Here is a 19,199-nt window from a genome sequence, read left to right as displayed (position 1 = left end):
GTGGACGGGGGAAGGGAGGCGCCAAGCGGAGCGGGGGGAGGGGGAGGGGGAGGGGGAGGGGGAGGGGGGAGGGTGGAGGGGGAAGAGGTAGAGGTGGAGGCCAAAATGTAGGTGGCTAGGGGAAGGGCGGAGGCTAGAGGTAGGGGAGCGGATGAGCATGGGGGGACAATGGAGGTGGGGGTGGGGGTGGAGGTAGGATGTAGAGGTAGAGCTGGAGGTGGATCAGTGGTGGCAGCGCGAGCTCGAGCTCTAGAGGCTCTCTTGCGCTCACGAGCCTTCCGCTTGCGCTCCTCGTCAATGAGATTTGGGGGGGGGTTCCTACATCTTTCACGTCTACTAGCTCTACGGCTTTGAGAACCCATTCTCAATGAAAGTAGGATGGAAGGTGTGACAAAGTGATGAGGAGGCAAGAATGGCTAAGAATGGGTGAAATGAACCAAAACGTGGTGTCTTATAGAGAGCCTCAACTCATCCACTAGATTGCTCTTCATTATTATTGGTGGAGAGGTGCTAAGATTGAAACTAATTGGCTAAGTTTTGGTGCTAAGATTGATACTAATTGGCTAAGTTTTGGTGGAGAGGTCTGCTATGCCCAGAGCCCCGATCATATACCTCGATCAGACCCCTCGATCAGACCTTATACCTCGATCAAGGTATTCAGTGCATTACACATGTATGTATGAACCTCGATCGAGGTATCCCTAGGTGTCCTCGGTCACATACCTCGATCGAGGTATTGTATGCCTCACCCAGGTTATATACCTCGATCGAGGTATTGTATGCCTCGCACATCGTCATGTGTATACATCTGGCTGATGTGGCACCATGCATGGTCATGATGTGGTAATATAGTCTCTTCCTGCATGGTCATGATGTGGTACTGGGCCTCTTCCATGACATTGAAAGGTGATGTGGCATGATGAGTTGGCATTCATGAGGTGGTAGATTGACATGGCAAATTGAGGTGGAGGGATTGGTGACGTGGCAAGGTTGAGGAGGTATGCCAAGGTGGCATTGTGTGATCACATGGCTGATGATGTGGAATGATGAGGTGGCACATGTGGCAGCACATGTGGCAATGTAAGGTGACATGGCAAGGAGTGATGTCACATCTGCTTTTGATGAGATGGCACCACGTGGTCTAAGAACGTGGCATGGTTTTGATGACTCAGCCTTCCACATGGGTAGCATGCAGACTCCAAAGGCTTGCCACTAGGGTCGGTGATGCTCCTAGCCTACCTCACCAAGCCTAATACCAAGCCTACCTTGTCTTGGTATTAGGCTTGGGTGGCCCTTTTTCCCCCACAAAAGGGAGATTTAACTGTTGGAGGCCATATCGTACGTTTCCCTTACTCAAATTTAACCAAAATTTTTTCCTCTTATTCATCATGCAGAGGACTAAAAATATTGACATTTTTGAAATGTTTGGTTATGTTTGAGAATTACTAGATTTATTTTTAATATTATTTATTGATCCTCTAAGGAGTAAAAGTAAAAATTAAACTTCAATCTTCCTAAATCTAACCGTTGGATTTGGGATTTGATGATTCAACCACACACCCTTATGTGCCTACTAGCCTTCCACCGAATTGGATTTGCTTAATTATTCAAAATACTAAAAAAATGTGGTGTGCTACTAAAATGCATGTATTTTATGACTTTATTTATTATAAATAATTATTTATAATTAGATAAATCATTCAAAAAATTACCAATAAATCAAGTTAAGCTCTACATAATGCAAAGAGACCACTTACAAAGTTTCAATAACATTTAATCTAAAATGAGTGAGAAATTTAGAATTTAATATGACACTCTCTGTTCGTGACAAACGTGTGACCACCCTGGAACCATGCCGTGTGACACAAAGAAATTTTTTGTGTGTGCATCGAATTTTCGATCAGACTATACGATTGTGTGCACAATAGCAAGTGTGATGTTGTGTCAGAAGACTTCAAAGACTAGATCCATAGGGAAGTAGGTGAGATTTGCATTTTTGTGTGCTAAAAAGCTTGTTTTTCCACCTCCTAAGGATTGGGGAGTGAACAAAAAGTGGACACCCTTAGCTTGCTACTTCCCTGAGGCACCAGAGCACACTGCAACTCAGAGGAAAGAAATAAAGAAACCTATGTCTATTGTTTGGTGGAGAGCATTAAGGTTTGTTCCAGATGCAATAACAGAAAAAGTATGCAAGAAGATCCTAAGTGGTGACTGCTTCTTTGGAAAGAAGAGCAAGCATAGCAACTTGGATGAAGTGGTCACCCGAATGATTCAAAGTGAGGTTGCTCTCTCGGCACTATTGTTTTTATTGAAATCTGATGATGAGTTAGCTGGCAAGTCAATTGATGTGGATAAGAAGAAAGCACTTAGCCTAGGTCAACTCCTTCATAAGACATGGGCTAGAAAGTGGTTGGCTTCAATGGATGCAGATGCCACACCAACAAAGGATCTAAGAGCTAAAATGCCAAAGGTTGTTGAGATAGAATATATGGACATCAAGAAAAAGGCCTTGCAGTCCACTGCCCAAGGTAGAGCAATTGGTGGTTTAGATGATGGTTCTCCATTCAGCTTCTCCTATGATATCCTGCTATCAGAGAATGATACAAAATTTGCACACATCAATGGCATTGATACAGAGCATTTCATTACAATGAGCGGTCATGCTTGGGAGAAGCCATGCGTATTTTTCATAGATGAATTGCAAGACCTTGTAGTGTCACGGTTAGTTGAACTTGTGCGGTTTATCATAGAAGGTCCTACGACAGATAAGAAAAGATCAACGTTGGTCCTGTTCGTGACAGAATCATAAAGGGATGCCTTGTATGTGAGTTTGACATCTGCATTTGGGTATTTACTTTCAAAAGTATACCATGGTATAGTCCTACGCAATCATATGACTGTCTTGGAAGGCACTGCCATTCAAGTCTTGCAGCCTTTCTTGATGTGCTTCTTATCCAGGGGTGATGGCAATCTAATCAAAATTCCTTTAAGGACTCTCGAGCTTCATTACTTTGAGGACAATAAGGTTAAGCTTGATGCAGCAATGGTGGATTACAGAAAGCCGATGGATCCTGGTGTGATACTAGAGATGACAAAGAATTTACTGAATGATGGGTGGGAAGTAGCATTGTATCGAATGGGTTTTGCTGCTGAGAAATTGCTACGCCAAGGTAGACAGTGACAGGTGACATTAAAGTTGCGACAAAAGGCTGTGCAATGATAGGTGGCCAGGCCAGAGACTGCGTTGCACAAAGCAGTGCAAAGATGCACGATATTGTGTTGAGCCCTGCAGTGTTCAGAATAAATAGATTGTGTCTCATTATTATGCCAGTGCGGTATCATGATGTCAAAAAAATTTCCGACGAGTGTGGGTCCACACAAAATTCAAAATTCCACCCAGGAGCACGTCATGTTGCGGCCCAAAAATGGTCCCAAAAATAGTTCTACGATTGGCTACACCCAAGCAAAACATTGACCCATGCATGCATACATATACATAGGTATACATTTAGGCTACATATTGTGAATGGATATAAATATGTACATACTTATGTACACACATACATATGAATGTATATATCTCCATATGTATGTGTAATTTATGAATCTTTGGAGGTTGTTCTTTAAAACCCTATATTTAACATTGTATATTTTTTAACATAATTATTTATCTCTTTCCATGTGTCTTACTATGTTTAGATGTTGAGTTGCTTGAGATCCCCTCTATATACTTAGAAAACTAATTAGATTGGATATTAAAATTTTACATTCTATTATGTATGCAAACATCATGGAAGTGTGGCCCCTCTATAACCTAACGTGCTATGTTACATATTTATAATTAGTTTATCCCGTGTGCCCTTGCATACACGCATATGTGCATGTGCAAGCATGCTTGCCATTTATTTTTCCAAGCTTGCAACCATGTGTTTAATGCCCTAAAGGGCATTGGTTTTAGAATGTAGGAACATGACACAATTGATTTACAAAAGAATAAAAGAACTAATGTGAGTGTGCCATAATGGCATGCGACCAAGCTGAGCATGGGCCAAAGGAAAATTCCATGTACAAACAAGGTACAAGAGTCTAAACGACATACTAATGTGAGTGTGCCATAATGGCATTCGACCAATGTGAGCATGGGCAAAAGGAAAATTCCATGTACAAACAAGGTACAAGAGTCTAAAGGACATACTTTATGTGTCTAGTTCTATATTGTGTAATGTCAATGGTTTGATGGCACTTGGCAAATGGAATATCCTACATGGATAGATTCTCGATAGACTTTACCAAAGTGTGAATAAATATACATGAAGAAGAGGCTAAAAGTTAGCAACCTTGTAAAAGAGGAACTTGGTTCTTTTAGTGATGATCAAGCTCCTTCGTTCACTAGCATATTTAACATGTGAAATTCAAGCATTTCAATATATGAAGCATGATAAGAAGGCTTCCACATAAATATGGATCTCAATAATAAGTATTTAGGTCTAAATCAAGGATTTAAATGACATTTGAAGTATAATGGAATCAAATGAGTGGTCCAATAGGTATGAACAAGTACTGAACCCGTGCTTTGCACGAGGGAAAGATGCATGACCATCCTCAACCACTCCCCATCTAAAGGTGGATCTTTGATTCTTAGATTTTGGCTAAGTCTGAACCCATGGCTTTGAGACCTTCCATCTCCTCTTTCCTCCCGAAGGTTACCTTCTATCTCCTCCATTCCATTGACCTTCTATCTCCTCCTTGCCCCTAAGGCTGCCTCTTGTCTTTTCACCTCGTCCCCCCTCCAAGCCTCCATCCAAGAGCTCCTTCTTTCTGACACATGGCAAGCTCTTCTCCTCCAAGTTGCCACATGTCCTCTCTTTTTTTTTTATTGTCCGTGGTTAATAGGTCAAAGATAAGAAGAGGGAGGGTCAATGATGCAAATAAAAGAACACTAGGAACTAAAACTTTCAGTTACTATTTAAAATTAGCATGCATTGTAGATATTTTAAAATTAGCATGCATTGTAGATATTACAAAGTACAAGTAAAGGAATACAACAATTTGCTACTAGATATTTCTAATTGACCAATTAAGTATAATTCAAAATTCCCCATCTTATATAGATGTGGGGCATATGAATCCGGTCAATGTGACCTCTGTACATACCAAAAAGGTATAAGAATCTTCTTTTTACATTTTTAAATGAATTTACTAGACCTAAAGCTATCCAATGATTAGATTCAATTTGTACAAGGATTCTACCTGTATATACAATTAATGTGACTCGAGATAGAATTTTCTTGATTTTCCCATAGAGAGAGTCGCCCCAAACCTCGCAACTGCTTTATGCGCAACGGTTTTTTGCGTAGTAGCTATGCAGGATTTGCTCCTCAAAAGCTGTTTCACGTTGAGAACAGGATAATCAGTGTATCCCTTCACCTGATCGTGCGTGTAGAACGTCGTTCTATCATAGGTGTTAAGGCTTGCATTCAATGCAAATCGTATGGGCAAATCGGGATTTGAGATGAAAAGCCGCCCATAGGCCACTAAATCTGCATATCCACTTCTTACTGCCTCCATCCCCGACTCCCTGGTGTAGCCCCCGCTGCTCACCACCGGCCGTTGGCAAGCCCTCACGAATTGTAAGCAGTTTTCGAGTGTTTCCGTCGTGCCTTGCGACGTGTAGCGTGGCTCCGTGAAGTGCACATATGCGAGGTTCAACTGATTAAGTTGCTCTACCAGATAGAGACCCAGTGCTGTGGGATTTGAGTCTGTTGCACCCAAATGATCGATGATGGGTGAGATCCGAATACTCGTCTTATCGGCCCCTACTTCGTCTACTACCGCCGACAGTACTTGCAAGCCAAATTTGCAGCGATTCTCAATAGAGCCACCATACTCATCGTTACGATCATTAATACCATCTTTAAAAAACTGATCAATTAGATATCCGTGTGCAGCGTGTATCTCCACACCATCGAATCCTGACATTAAATGATTCCTAGTCAGAAAGCAACAGAAATGTGGATGCATAGATGACAAAACTATTGCTACTGCTGTAACATGTGTGCAGGCGAGGTGACACTCTAAATTCTGAGTAATTTCTTACCCGCTGCCATGGCATTGCGAGCTGCTTGGCGGAACTGTTGAACGACCTTTGAGATTTCCGTTGTCGTCAGGGCACGTGGTGTCGAATAATCGAGAGCGGGCTGGTTGTCAGGCATTCTAATTTTCCAAGGTGCTGGAATCCGGTTGCTTGTTGAAGAAACAGGAGATTCACCGTTGGGTTGGTAATCTGACAAGCAAAAGAGCTGGCCGTCAGCTGGATGTTACATGAACAAAGACGATGGAAGCAACGATCGAGCAACACGAACCGAAATGCTCTCTTACATGTGTGAGACGCGCGACCAACGTGCCACAGCTGGCAAAAGATGATACCGCCCTTTTCGTGCACTGCACTGACTATTGTCTTCCATGACTCAATTTGGTCGTCCTCAAAAATTCCCGGAGAGTGAGGAAAGCTTCAAATCACAGGCGACCGCAAAATCAAATCAGTCCCTAATGCGTCGTTCTCACAGTGCGTCAAACCAGTTTGAGCGCGCAGCACACAATTACACGAGGTTGTAGAGGGTCACGTACCCAATTCCTTCTTTAGCAACAGCAACCGCCTCCGTGATGAGCAGGCCCGAGGGAGTGGCTCGTTGAGAATAGTATTCGACATGGGCAGGTTGAGGTACGTAGTTGAGGGCGCGACAACGAGTGAGGGGAGCCAAGACAATCCTGATTGGGTGGAGCAACATGACAAAGCAAAAAGGTGTAATTAAGCGGGGAGTATAAGAGAAGGTCACAAGTGCAGAGAAAGGCCGGCAGGGGAGCGAATTAAGCAACGGCGACGGACGTGAGGGTGCAGTCGAAAGGATGAGGATTAAGAGGGATATTGTACGTACCTGTGGGAGAGGAGGTAAGGGCCGATTGTGAAAGGCGAAAGGAGGGAAGAGGGAGCAGAAAGATGGAGGTCGTTGTTGAATGTAGGCATGAGCGAGAGATGAGGGAAAGTTGAATATTGCAGGCTATGGCTAATGGCTAGTATGACTAATGCTGTGCTAAGTGCTTATAACAGCGTAGCTCGCTTGCTGGAGAAGAAAGGGGCACATTCTTCAACATGGGAGCTTGCCAGCTTGGCTCGACATTCGAACATGGCTTCCCACGTGGCACATGCTCACTGGCTTCCTCAATCCTTGCCCAAGAAGAAAGTTAGCCTGATGCTCCGCATGACGTGGCCATCTGACGTCATTCGCCACGTGGGCTTTGACCCCTACACGAATCCTGCCCATCCCTATTTTACAGTCCCATCCCTTTAGAGTACTCATCCACTACACACATCATTCCTCGGAGTACCGATCAGTAAGTAGTACCCATCCCCATGACTCACATTGAAAAATCATTAAGAAGTACCCATGAAATATGTCCCCATGACATTGAAAATCACATTTAAAAATCATTCCTCCCACTACCAATGAAGCTTCCCTCTTGCCTCTCCTAAATTAAGCTCTCGTTCGGTAATAAGGGTCAAGTTAGTATGTTCCACATCATCCCCCTTTGCACAAGTTAGAGGTAATAAGGGTCAAGTTAGTATGTTCCACATCATCCCCCTTTGCACAAGTTAGACCAAGGATCTGATAATCATATAGCCCTTGCACAAGTTTGACCACGATACACTACCCTTAGCAAGACGCCGTCTAAACTATTGAGCTAATAGTCCTCCCCTCGGTCCCCTCTATGTCCTCTTTCCATTCTCCCTCATAATGCAAAAGAAATGATCGATAAAAAATTTTGCCACTACCTTCTGTCACAAATTTTATAGAATTCATTACATTCACAAAGTAAGGAGACTAAATGGGCACTAAATAAAGAAGTAGTTAACATTTTCCCCTTATGAGAACACAAAAACATATAAGCTTCTCTCTAGTTCACCAACATAGCCTATTATAGTTGCTTACCTTGGAAATTTTATGGGTCTTGACTATTCCACCAACCTCTCATTAGATAGCACCACCCCATTGATAATAAATAGTACTACACTTAAGCTTGAGAAAAAATCCCCTTAAAGCTTATGGACAAAGTTTATAACTTTCATGCTTTGCAAGGTCAAAAGAGTTGAACCATTCCTTTGATCAACCACATGGGCATGATCTAAAGTCCATAATATCCGTCAACTTAGTTTTAAGTGCTTGAAACCCAGGCCATAACCACTTTCTAGGGGAGTCTTTTAATCTAAGCCTTGATTGATCTAATAGAGACCCTTCTAGGGAACCACATGGAGCTTCTATTTGCTAATTACACACTTCCAAGGTTAAAGCATCCAACCCTTGAAACATCCACCAAGCTTGTCCCATTTCCCCTTCCTCAAATTTCAAAGTGACTTTATGTAATCAAAGCACATTTTGTCAACTAGACCAACGAAAATTGAAACTTAACATTTCCAGCTTTTCTTTAAGTTTGTTATATATTGATGAAAATAGCTTTTGATGGGTACCACAATAATGTCAATGCCCAATTACCATCCCAAGTTTTCCTTCCAAAAACCAATGCCTGCTATATCATTCCAAACATTTTGTTATCAAAGAAGAACCACAAGGCGATGGATTAGTCATTTTAAACTTCAAACTTAAAGACTTTATCTAAGTCATCACAAATTCTTGAATGATATCCCATAGGCTAGGTCCACCTAATGGTTTACACAAGGCTTCTAAAAAACGGTTAATATTCTTATTGAGAAAATTCACCAATACTTGCATTTAAAAATAAGAAATCTTTTTGGAAAAGTTCAAACTTTTACTTTGTCATTGGCTTGAATTTCATGCACTCTTTACAAGATTAAGGCGACATATTATGGATATTCACCCACCTATACGAAATATCTAAAAACTTCACTTCTTGGGATCATTTCAACTTCTAGCAATTAGTGATTCTAGGTAATTTAGACCAAATAACTTGCAACAACCAAGGATGTTTTTATCGAAGCTATCATTATATATTACTACATAATCTTGGCAAAAATTTTCAAGCTCATTTTTTAAGTTTCACAATATTGGTGGAATGTAGTGCTTTTTAATATATTTTCTTTTGAATTTTGAAGGAAAAAATGTAAATCTTGGCGAAACTTTAAAAGTTTCAAATCTTGGCGAAAGTTTCAAACATTTATTTCTATTAGGACATACAAACTTTCAACTCCATTATAAAAGTTTAGCTTCTTGACGAAACTAACTTGAAAAAAACATCCATGCTTGCAACTCTTTTATATTTTTCACAAAAACTTAAAAACTCATGCAATGTCAAGGAGAAGCACATTATCTAAATCTTGACAATAAATCACAAGCAGTAATAGTTTTGAGATGCATGACAATCCAATCAACTTTTAGAAAGATGCTTTCAATTTATTATAATGGAGTTGCAAACTCCTAGGTAACAAAGCCTATCTTGCACTTCATTTCCAACAGTAGCACAAGCATGACACTTGTATGCATTCATATTATACATGTGTGCATTCATCCTATACTTAAATGTAATCTAAATGATAAAAGATTATGACTTGCCTATAGACAATGAAACTCAATCACTTTTGTTGTTTTGTAAACATTACACTTTCTTTAGTTTTGAATTTGATTACAAATCATAGACTTATAATGATCCATTGCTACTTTGATAATTACATCAATAATTTTTTACATGTTTTTATTTAAACGTATGTTCCTTGGGTGAATGCTATAATCCTATTATTGGAAGAGAAAAATAGTATTCGCGTTACTCTTATTTGTTCCAAAAAATGCAATGCATGGTGAACACCTAGAAGGAATTATCATTATCTTTTTTGTGCTTTCAAATGTTAATGTAGTTTATGGGGAAGTCTTTCTCTCATGTAAATGATAACATTTTTACTTTTTGTAGCTTATTTCATAGCATTATAATTGAAAGCACGTGCTTTTAGTTGTAAATTTCATGCTTCAATTGATCGAATTCCATTTCCCATTTTGCAATTACCATAAATGCGATGGGGGGACTAGGAGGGGAAAAGGGAGGGCTTGCTTATACTTTGAATTGTTCCTTTTAAGATAAAATATGATATAGTTTGTTTAACACCTCAACTTCAAACTTGTATTAAGGTATATATCTTACCAAATACACTCTTTCATGATCTGGTCATGATCATGTGGTTGGATGGTCAAAGCATGATAGTGGGGCATTCTTAATGAGCATTGGTTGGTCAAATTACAAAATCAGTGGTGGGCTCATGAGGGGGTCATGATGATGTGTAATAGCCTACATGCTAACCGGATTAGCATCACATTGGTGAGCCCCAATTTCCAATCCATCCCAATTCAGTAGCCACATTTCTCTATAGTCTCCTAAGTAGAATGTATTGCTAGCTATTGAGAAAAGTCATGAACAATGGAGTTAATTCATGAAATTATCCTTGGGCTAATTTTGGGTTAGAAATTAATTGAAGATAAAAAAGACTCATAGGTAGACCTTAGATCCTAGGTTAGGACATCCATGTTGTTATGTCATGGCCATGGGTTAGAAATTTTTGAGGCACCACATGATGTGGCAAGCCCCCTCATACATCCATCATGGATGAAGAGGCTACCACATTCCACCATTTTATCGGTCTAACTCTTATGGCCTTACCATGCATCACAATGTAAGCATGTACTCACCATCTCACTCTAAGGTAGCCAATTAGATGCAACTACTGCATCTAATTAGATGCATGTACTCACCAATCGCACCCACTCTAAGGTAGCCAATTACATGTAAGAGTGTTAATGCATCCTAATCATGTACATTGTTTTAGTGTATGGGACCAAAGCCTTAGCTTCTGTGAGAAGAAATGAAGGATCCTTCTCAAGAAGATTTCCCCCTTACCTTAATTAGGGTTTGGTACATGCATCCATTGGTTGAGCTATTGTGCATTCAGTTGTATTCATTCATTCTACTCAAGGTCAACATTTTTAATGTAGCAATATGTGTGTGTGTGTGTGTGTGTGTGTGTGTGTATTAAAAAGTCCCATCAATAACTAAGCCATACAATTAATTCCATCAATTGGATAAAAAGTTTAAAAAATGGAAACATATAAGGAAAAAATGTTTGAGATATCTAAGTTGAAAAATGCAACCAGAGTTTGCAAAAATTCTGATCAAAATAAATAATTTTTTAATAATATTGAGTTTGACAAACATAATATTGAAAAAAGATGTCAGATCCTCAAGCAGTCCAAGTTTCGACGTCAGAGTCCACTTGCCTACCACCATCCAAAAAAACTAGGTGTTAGAACATCATAGTTACATTTGGGTAGACAGGTAATGCCTATTTTCCCCAGCTCGTTATCGCTTTACCTAGGAATATAGACAACCATATGGATTCTTAAGTGAAGTTTAAGTCACAAGTGGAGTAAGGAGCAAATGAGTGCATGGGTTAAGAAGGGATTAGAGGAAGTATGCAACGATTAGTGGGCTTGGTATGTGGGGTGGTTAAAGAGAAAGTGTAAAGGGAAGATTTCATGGGGGTACATAAAAGAATAATTCATAGTTAGGGAAGTATTCATGTGTGTGTGTGTGTGTGTGTGTGTGTGTGTGTGTGTGTGTTCGTGTGTAAAGAAATAAGTGTCTATGTGTGTGTGTGTGGATACATTTATTAATCAAATTTATTGTGTGTGTGTGTGTGTGGCTCACTCCCAACCAAGCCCACCATGTGGAACTTACTCCCCACCTACTGATAAGTCGATCTGTATGATAAGTGTCAAAATGAAAAAATAATGCCAATAGTAAATGTGTAAACCACTTTTGCAAAATAGACATAAAAGTTAGTAAACAATACGGTGGATCACAACATGACTAGGGATTATCCATGCTAAAGAATTATCCAATGGATGTAAATTAATTGTGAGGCACTAGCCCAACCAAAGGCTAGTTGGGGAATCAAATTGTGTGTTTAGATTAAAAAGTCCCATCAATAATTGAGCCATACAATTCATTCAATAAAAAGTCCCATCAATAATTGAGCTATACAATTAATTCCATCAATTGGATAAAAAGTTAAAAAAAGGGAAACATATAAGGTAAAAATGTTTGAGACATCTAAGTTGAAAAATGCAACTAGAGTTTGTAAAAATTCTGATCAAAATAAAGAATTTTTAAATAATATTAAGTTTGGCAAACATAATACTAAAAAAAGAAGTCGAATCCTCAGGCAACCTAGGTTCTGAGGTTGGGGTCCACTTACTTGCCACCATCCAAACAAACTAGGTGTTAGAACATCATAGTTACAATTGGGTAGATTGGAATGCCTATTTTCCCTGGCTTGTTATCACTTTGCCTAGGAATATAGACAACCATATGGATTCTTAAGTGAAGTTGAAGTCATAAGTGGAGTAAGGAACGAATGAGTGCATGGGTTAAGAAGGGATTAGAGGAAGTATGCGACAATTAGTGGGCTTGGTATGTGGGGTGGTTAAAAAGAAAGTGTAAAGGGAGGATTTCATGGGGGTACATAAAAAGTTAGGGAAGTATTCATGTGTGTGTGTGTGTGTTTTTAAAATAAAAACCTTTTAACAACACGGCACACAAAGCTCAAATAAGGGTGGATAAAAAATTATTTATTACATGGTTGTTTATACAAAGTGTAAACAAAAATTATAATGCTGATGTAGTCTTGACAAGCATCTTACTTACTGAAGAGGAGAATCTGCATACCTACCACGATCCAACAAGAAAACATGATAAGGACCAAGTTAACTTAAGTTGGGAAGATGGGTGTCATGCACACTCCTCCCTTGTTATTGGGGTCATAATAAATTAGAAACTTAGCCAAAAAACTTTCACCAACGTAATGTATAAAAATATTCAAGTGTAAACGGATGGGTATATTCAAGTGTGGATTCGGTAAATCATGCACAAGGTCAGGTTGCGTATTTAGGGGAGGAATAGGAAATATTTTAGTTATACACAAACCGAAGGGTGTATGAAAAGATTTGCTTGAAGAACAAGCAAAATAATAATAAATTAATAAAAATTTAAGAGGGGACTTTATTTATGTTAGTTATAAAGAAAAGGCAAGGAGAGTAACTAGAAGGAAATAGTTAGAAGAGTGAAGAGATGGTAGGGTTTTTAAATTTGGAAAAGTAAGGAACACCAGATAGTTTTTAGGAAGAAAATGGTAGAACTGTGAAACTATAGTAAAAAATGAGCATGAGGAGAGAGTAACATTTTATATGCACTCTCTTCTTTTTGGGCAAGAGGGGGGGGGGAACTAGAAGTATTTGAGTCACTCAATAAGGAAATACGAGGGGGGAAAAAGAAGAACAACCATCAAGGGGGAAAAAAGGTTTTTATTTTTAAATGGAGAAGGGGGGTTGGGGAGGGAAGAATATATAGAGGGGGGTTCTTTAAAGAGGATATATACATAGAGAGGGGGGTGGGGATGTAGACTAACTATATTTAGAGAAGAGGATGGGGGGGAAAGAAAATATACCAGGAAAATAAACAATTGAAAAATTAAAAAAGTAGGGGGGGGGAAGAATATATACAAGGAAAATGTTTTACATACAGAGGCGGCGGGGATGTGATAATTAGATATAAGGTGGGGATACCTTATAAAATACGAAAACTGTGATGCTATGGTCGCTGGACGAAGCAGAGCTCGAAGATCGCATCATCGGAAGTGACAGGCCACAAAGTTCGAAGCGTGCTACGAGCAACTGCTCATCCACATAGTCCTCATGCATGGGAGCGTACTGCATGTAGGAGCTCTAAGACGGGGTAGCTAATGTGGGGTGGTTAGAGTAAATAGCATGGGGAGCACCAAGTATGAGCAGATAGGTGTAGAGGGGCATGCTTACAAGGTTGTCAGCCAGAGAGAAGACGCCATAAGCAATGCGCAAAGGAGTGGAAGGTAATCAGGAGTCTAAAGGACAAAGCACAAAGCTCTTTTGCATAGGCCAAGGGTGCGGCATGGAAGGGACTTGGAGCATGTGAGGGAGAGGTTTAAATAGGGGGCAATAGGGGTGGTCGTGAGGGTCGAGTAGGAGACTAAGGAGAGGGGGGTGGGGAACCCGAGGATAGTGTACACCTCGAGGCAATGTACTTTGGAAAGAGGCAACAATGCAGTCAGCAGGCCATAAGGGGTTGGGAAAACCTTGGGGGGTAGGGGCATTTATACTAATGCCACATAATGCATTGAAAAAAAGGCCATAGGGAGTCGGGACTTTGTAAAGGAAATTAGGAGTAACTAATCTAGGGGAAATTAGTTTACTTTGAGTTTCACAAGGTTAGGGAACTAGGACTTAAGATATTGTAGTTAATTAGGTAGAGTTAGTGAAAAAGAAAATTAGTATATTTAGACCATAATAAATAAGAGTATCTATATAGAAAGTAGACTAAGATATAACTTGAGTAATTAAAAACCAAAAGTTGGAGGAAACGATTAAAACAAAAAAAGAGAGGGGAATAATACTAATAATAAAGCGTATTTAAAAAATTGAAGAATTATTAAAAGAAATTTTAAAGAAAATTAAAAGGGAAAATTTGAAGAGAAATTAACGAATATTAAAATAATAAAAAACAAGAGAGAAAAGCAGAAAGAGAGAGAGAGAGAGAGAAAGAGACATAGAGAGACAGACAGAAAGAGAGAGAGAGAGAGAGAGAGAGAGAGAGAGAGAGAGAGGGGGGGGGGGCAAGGTCAAGCCAAAGGACAAGGATGTGTAGAAGAGTGTGCGTGTGTGTGTGTGCGAGTGAGAGAGTGAGAGAGAAAACGAGAGAGATAGAGAGAGAGAAGGGGGCCTAGGTTGAATGAAAAGAGAGGAAGGTGTAGGAAGTGTGTGTGTGTGTGTGTGTGTGTTAAGAAAGAGTAGAAAAAATTATAGAAAGATGAAAATTTAGGAAAAATAAAATACAAAATTAATGAGAAATTAAGGAAAAATATAAGAAAACCGGAGAGAGAGAGAGAGAGAGAGGGGGGTGTGTGTGTGTGTGTGTGTGTGTGTGTGTGTATGTACCTGCCCTTACGTGAGGGGACACCACAAGATGGGGGCAAGACACCCATCAAGTGGTGTCCTGCCCCGCACCCAAAAGAGGAAGCCTCTTTATAATTATTTGAAAAAGGGAATATATCACACGTGTTTCTAAGTGGTTTATTCCAATTGTGATCATCAATTTGTTGAATGTAATTTGACACATAATGAAATTACCATAACTATCTTGAAATAATAATGCATTAGGCACAACAATTGCATAGTTAGGATAATTTCACCAAAGAGTACAACCTGAAAGGTATAACTCTTGCCTCAAGCCGAGAGTTATACAAGAACCTCATCCCTAGACAACCTGATAAAGGTTTAGCGAGCAACGTGGCATGTGGCAACCCAGCCAATGGTTACCAACGTGGCACATGGTTAACCCAACTAAGGGTTAACAAGGTTCAGGTGTGTGTGTTTAAAATAAAAAACCTTTTAACAACATGGCACACGAAGCTCAGATAAGGGTGGATAAAAAATTATTTATTACATGGTTGTTCATACAAAGTGTAAACAAAAATTATAACACCGGTGTAGTCTTGACAAGCATCTTACTTACTGAAGAGGAGAATCTGCATACCTACCACGATCCAACAAGAAAACATGATAAGAACCAAGTTAACTTAAGTTGGGAAGATGGGTGTCATGGACACTCCTCCCTTGTTATCGGGGTCACAATAAATTAGAAACTTAGCCAAAAAACTTTCACCAGCATAATGTATAAAAATATTCAAGTGTAAACGGATGGGTATATTCAAGTGTGGATTCGGTAAATCATGCATATGGTTAGGTTGCGTATTTAGGGGAGGAATAGGAAACATTTTAGTTATACACAAAACCAAGGGTGTATGAAAAGATTTGCTTGGGGGAACAAGCAAAATAATAATAAATTAATAAAAAATTAAGAGGGGACTTTATTTATGTTAGTTATAAAGAAAAGGCGGGGAGAGTAACTAGAAGGAAATAGTTAGAAGAGTGAAGAGATGGTAGGGTTTTTAAATTTGGAAAAGTAAGGAACACCAGATAGTTTTAGGAAGAAAATGGTAGAACTGTGAAACTATAGTTAAAAATGAGCATGAGGAGAGAGTAACATTTTATACGCACTCTCTTTTTTTTGGGCAAGAGGTGGGGGGGGGAACTAGAAGTATTTGAGTTGCTCAATAAGGAAATATGAGGGGGGGAAAAGAAGAACAACCATCAAGGGGGAAAAAAGGTTTTTAGTTTTAAATGGAGAGGGGGCTCTTTAAAGAGGATAAATACTTAGAGAGGGGGCTGGGGATGTAGACTAACTATATTTAGAGAAGAGGATGGGGGGGAAAGAAAATATACCAGGAAAATAAACAATTGGAAAATTAAAAAAGTAGGGGGGGGGGAAGAATATATACTAGGAAAATGTTTTACATAGAAAGGGGCCGGGGCTGTGATAATTAGATATAAGGTGGGGATACCTTATAAAATACAAAAACTATGATGATATGGTCGTCAAACGGAGTAGAACTCGAAGATCATGTCATCAGAAGTCACGGGCCACGAAGGCCAAAGCGCGCTACAAGCAACTGCTCATCCACACAGTCCTCATGCATGGGAGTGTACTACGTGTAGGAGCTCTAAGACAAGGCAGCTAATGCGGGGTGGTTAGAGTAAATAGCATGGGGAGCACCAAGTATAAGCGGATAGGTGTAGAGGGGCACGCTCTCGTAGGGTTGTTAGCCAAAGAGAAGATGCCATAAGCAATGCGCAGAGGATCGAAAGGCAATCAGGAGTCTAAAGGACAAAGCACAAAGCTCTTTTGCATAGGCCAAGGGTGCAACATGGAAGGGACTTGGAGCATGTGAGGGAGAAGTTTAAGTAGGGGGCAATAGGGGTGGTTGAGAGGGTCGGCTAGGAGACTAAGGAGAGGGGGGTGGGGAGCCTGAGGATAGTGTACACCTTGAGGCAATGTACTATGGAAAGAGGCAACAACGCAGTCAGCAGGCCATAAGGGGTTGGGAAAACCTCAGGGGGCGGGGGCATTTATACTAATGCCACATAATGCATTGAAAAAAAGGCCATAGGGAGTCGAGACTTTGTAAAGGAAATTAGGAGTAACTAATCTAGGGGAAATTAGTTTACTTTGAGTTTGATAAGGTTAGGGAACTAGGACTTAAGATATTGTAGTTAATTAGGTAGAGTTAGTAAAAAAGAAAAATAGTATATTTAGACCATAATAAATAAGAGTATCTATATAGAAAGTAGACTAAGATATAACCGGAGTAATTAAAACCAAAAGTTGGAGGAAATGATTAAAACAAAAAAAGGGAGGGGAATAATACTAATACCAAAAATACAATAAAGCATATTAAAAAAATTGAAGAATTATCAAAAGAAATTTTAAAGAAAATTAAAAGCGAAAATTTGTAGAGAAATTAAGGGATATTAAAATAATAAAAAACAAGAGAGAAAAACAGAAAGAGAGAGAGAGCCGACATCCAAGTCGGTGAGGGGAATGGGTGCGTAGGGAGTTAGGTGATAACTGCCACAGGTGCGCTTCGGATGGGTTCGTCGCTAGCCATTGAAGGACTGTGTAATGAACTGTGCGAGGGGGCAAACTTCCATAATTCCATAGAGATCGAGGAGAGAGCCTTTGAGTTGAGCCTTCCAGTGATGCATTAGGGCACTGTCAGGCAAGTCTTGGAAGGAATGTAGATTGGGTAACCATTGGACATCTTTGGGCGGGGATGAGGGGGGTGCTGGAGGGACATCATCATCATCCATGGGCATAGGTTCCTTCTTAGCAATCCCTCTGGCGGATCGATGGGTGTAGGTGGTTCAAAATTCACCAACTTTAGGAGCATGTTGAGTGCCTCATTTGAAAGGTCAATAGGAGCATTGGAGGAGATGGATTGGGAGGTCCTGTACTATGCAGAGCTTGTCTTGGAGGTGTTGGAGGAGTACTCCAGGAGGTTTGTATGAGGTAGAGGGGGCAGGATAGGATTGGTAGGTTGTTGCGGGGGTTGGGCAAGATCTGTAGGAGGTGGCTACGGAACTTTGGCGAGGGGGGCAAGGGAATTGAAGATAGCTATGGCTTCTTGCCCTTCCTCCTCGGTGACATCTTCAGGGTAGGCCACATGAATAGTTTCAAAATAGCTGACTAGGGACTCGAGGGAGTCCTGGAGAGCTTGTAGCACCCGATTATACAAAATGATTATTTCAAGGGGATGTTAGGCAGCAGAGCAGTATGTAACTAGGTGCCCTTGCTTTTGGGTAGCGGAGGCCCGACCATAGGTTTGCATCCAATTGATGTCGGCTTGGAGGCTATCCAGAGTGTAAGTTCTTTTCATTCAACATGGCTCTACTAGACAAACGAATCACCCCATTCTTATGTTCAGCCACTCCATATGATAAAAATCAGCAAATTATTACATCCATATTTGGGCCTACATATACTGGTTCTACAACAGTGAATCCTTGGTCTAGCAGGTTATGCAATTCCACTAACACTGCTATGTCAGTGAGGGGGAGAGATAAAGGGAAAGCCAAGGTTGTTGAGGTGCTTTTGCAAGCTAAAAATGATGTCCCTAGGCCATCAAATTGTGGCTATGATTTGTCATGTAGTGACAGTTTGGATAGTGAGCTAGGTATACCATCTATGTCTACACTTGGAGTCAAGGGAAGCAGGTACATACCTCCTCATGAATGAGGAGAGTCAGGCACTCCAGTGAGAAGGTCACAGAGAGGCAGGTATCCTGTTGACAAGTTAACTTATAGCAGTTATGCTACTCGACATTATGCTGCATGTTTGACAAAAGTTATGGGACATACTGATCCAACTATCTTTGGTTAGGCTGTGCAACATGGTCATTGGCAGAATGCCATGGATGAGGAGATGGATGCTCTTGCCACTAATCAGACTTGGGATTTGGTGGAGTTGCCTGAAGGCAAGACACCCATTGGATGTAAATGGGTGTACAAAGTAAAATGCAAGTCTGATGGATCAGTGGAAAGGTATAAAGCAAGGCTGGTTGCCAAAGGGTATGCACAATAGTATGGGCTAGATTATGAGGAAACTCTTAGCCCTATTGCCAAGATGGCAACTGTGAGAACTATCATAGCATTGGCTACTAAAATGGCTAGAAATTGCAGCAAATGGATGTCAAGAAT

The 19,199-nt window shown here is 40.2% G+C and overlaps 1 protein-coding gene across 1 annotated transcript; it reads right to left on the bottom strand.

Moving 5' to 3' along the window:
• Positions 1–5,262: 5,262 nt before the first annotated feature.
• Positions 5,263–7,032, bottom strand: LOC147900146 (12-oxophytodienoate reductase 3-like). The gene is made up of 5 exons (XM_087376590.1): positions 6,936–7,032; positions 6,628–6,768; positions 6,379–6,509; positions 6,098–6,283; positions 5,263–5,972 (listed from the first exon to the last, which is right to left on the bottom strand). The coding sequence occupies exons 1-5, from the start codon at positions 7,022–7,024 to the stop codon at positions 5,263–5,265; spliced, it is 1,257 nt and encodes a 418-aa protein (XP_087232716.1). The 5' UTR covers positions 7,025–7,032.
• Between the last annotated feature and the right edge of the window lie 12,167 nt (positions 7,033–19,199).

This window comes from Dipteris shenzhenensis, chromosome 7 (genome assembly GCF_047967505.1).
Source record: "Dipteris shenzhenensis isolate YYH24624 ecotype China chromosome 7, Dip_SZ_1.0, whole genome shotgun sequence".
NCBI classification, from domain to species: domain Eukaryota; kingdom Viridiplantae; phylum Streptophyta; class Polypodiopsida; order Gleicheniales; family Dipteridaceae; genus Dipteris; species Dipteris shenzhenensis.
Note: the sequence above shows the minus strand (reverse complement) of the source record. Positions and strands in the feature narration are given on the sequence as shown.

What these genes read in the sequence shown, in the direction of transcription:
- LOC147900146 (XM_087376590.1), bottom strand. Translation starts at nt 7,024, where the DNA reads ATGCCTACATTCAACAACGACCTCCATCTTTCTGCTCCCTCTTCCCTC. An exon ending in CCTTACCTCCTCTCCCACAG is followed by an intron (nt 6,769 to 6,935) that starts GTACGTACAATA and finishes CCACCCAATCAG; the next exon opens with GATTGTCTTGGCTCCCCTCA. An exon ending in TGGTCGCGCGTCTCACACAT is followed by an intron (nt 6,284 to 6,378) that starts GTAAGAGAGCAT and finishes TTTGCTTGTCAG; the next exon opens with ATTACCAACCCAACGGTGAA.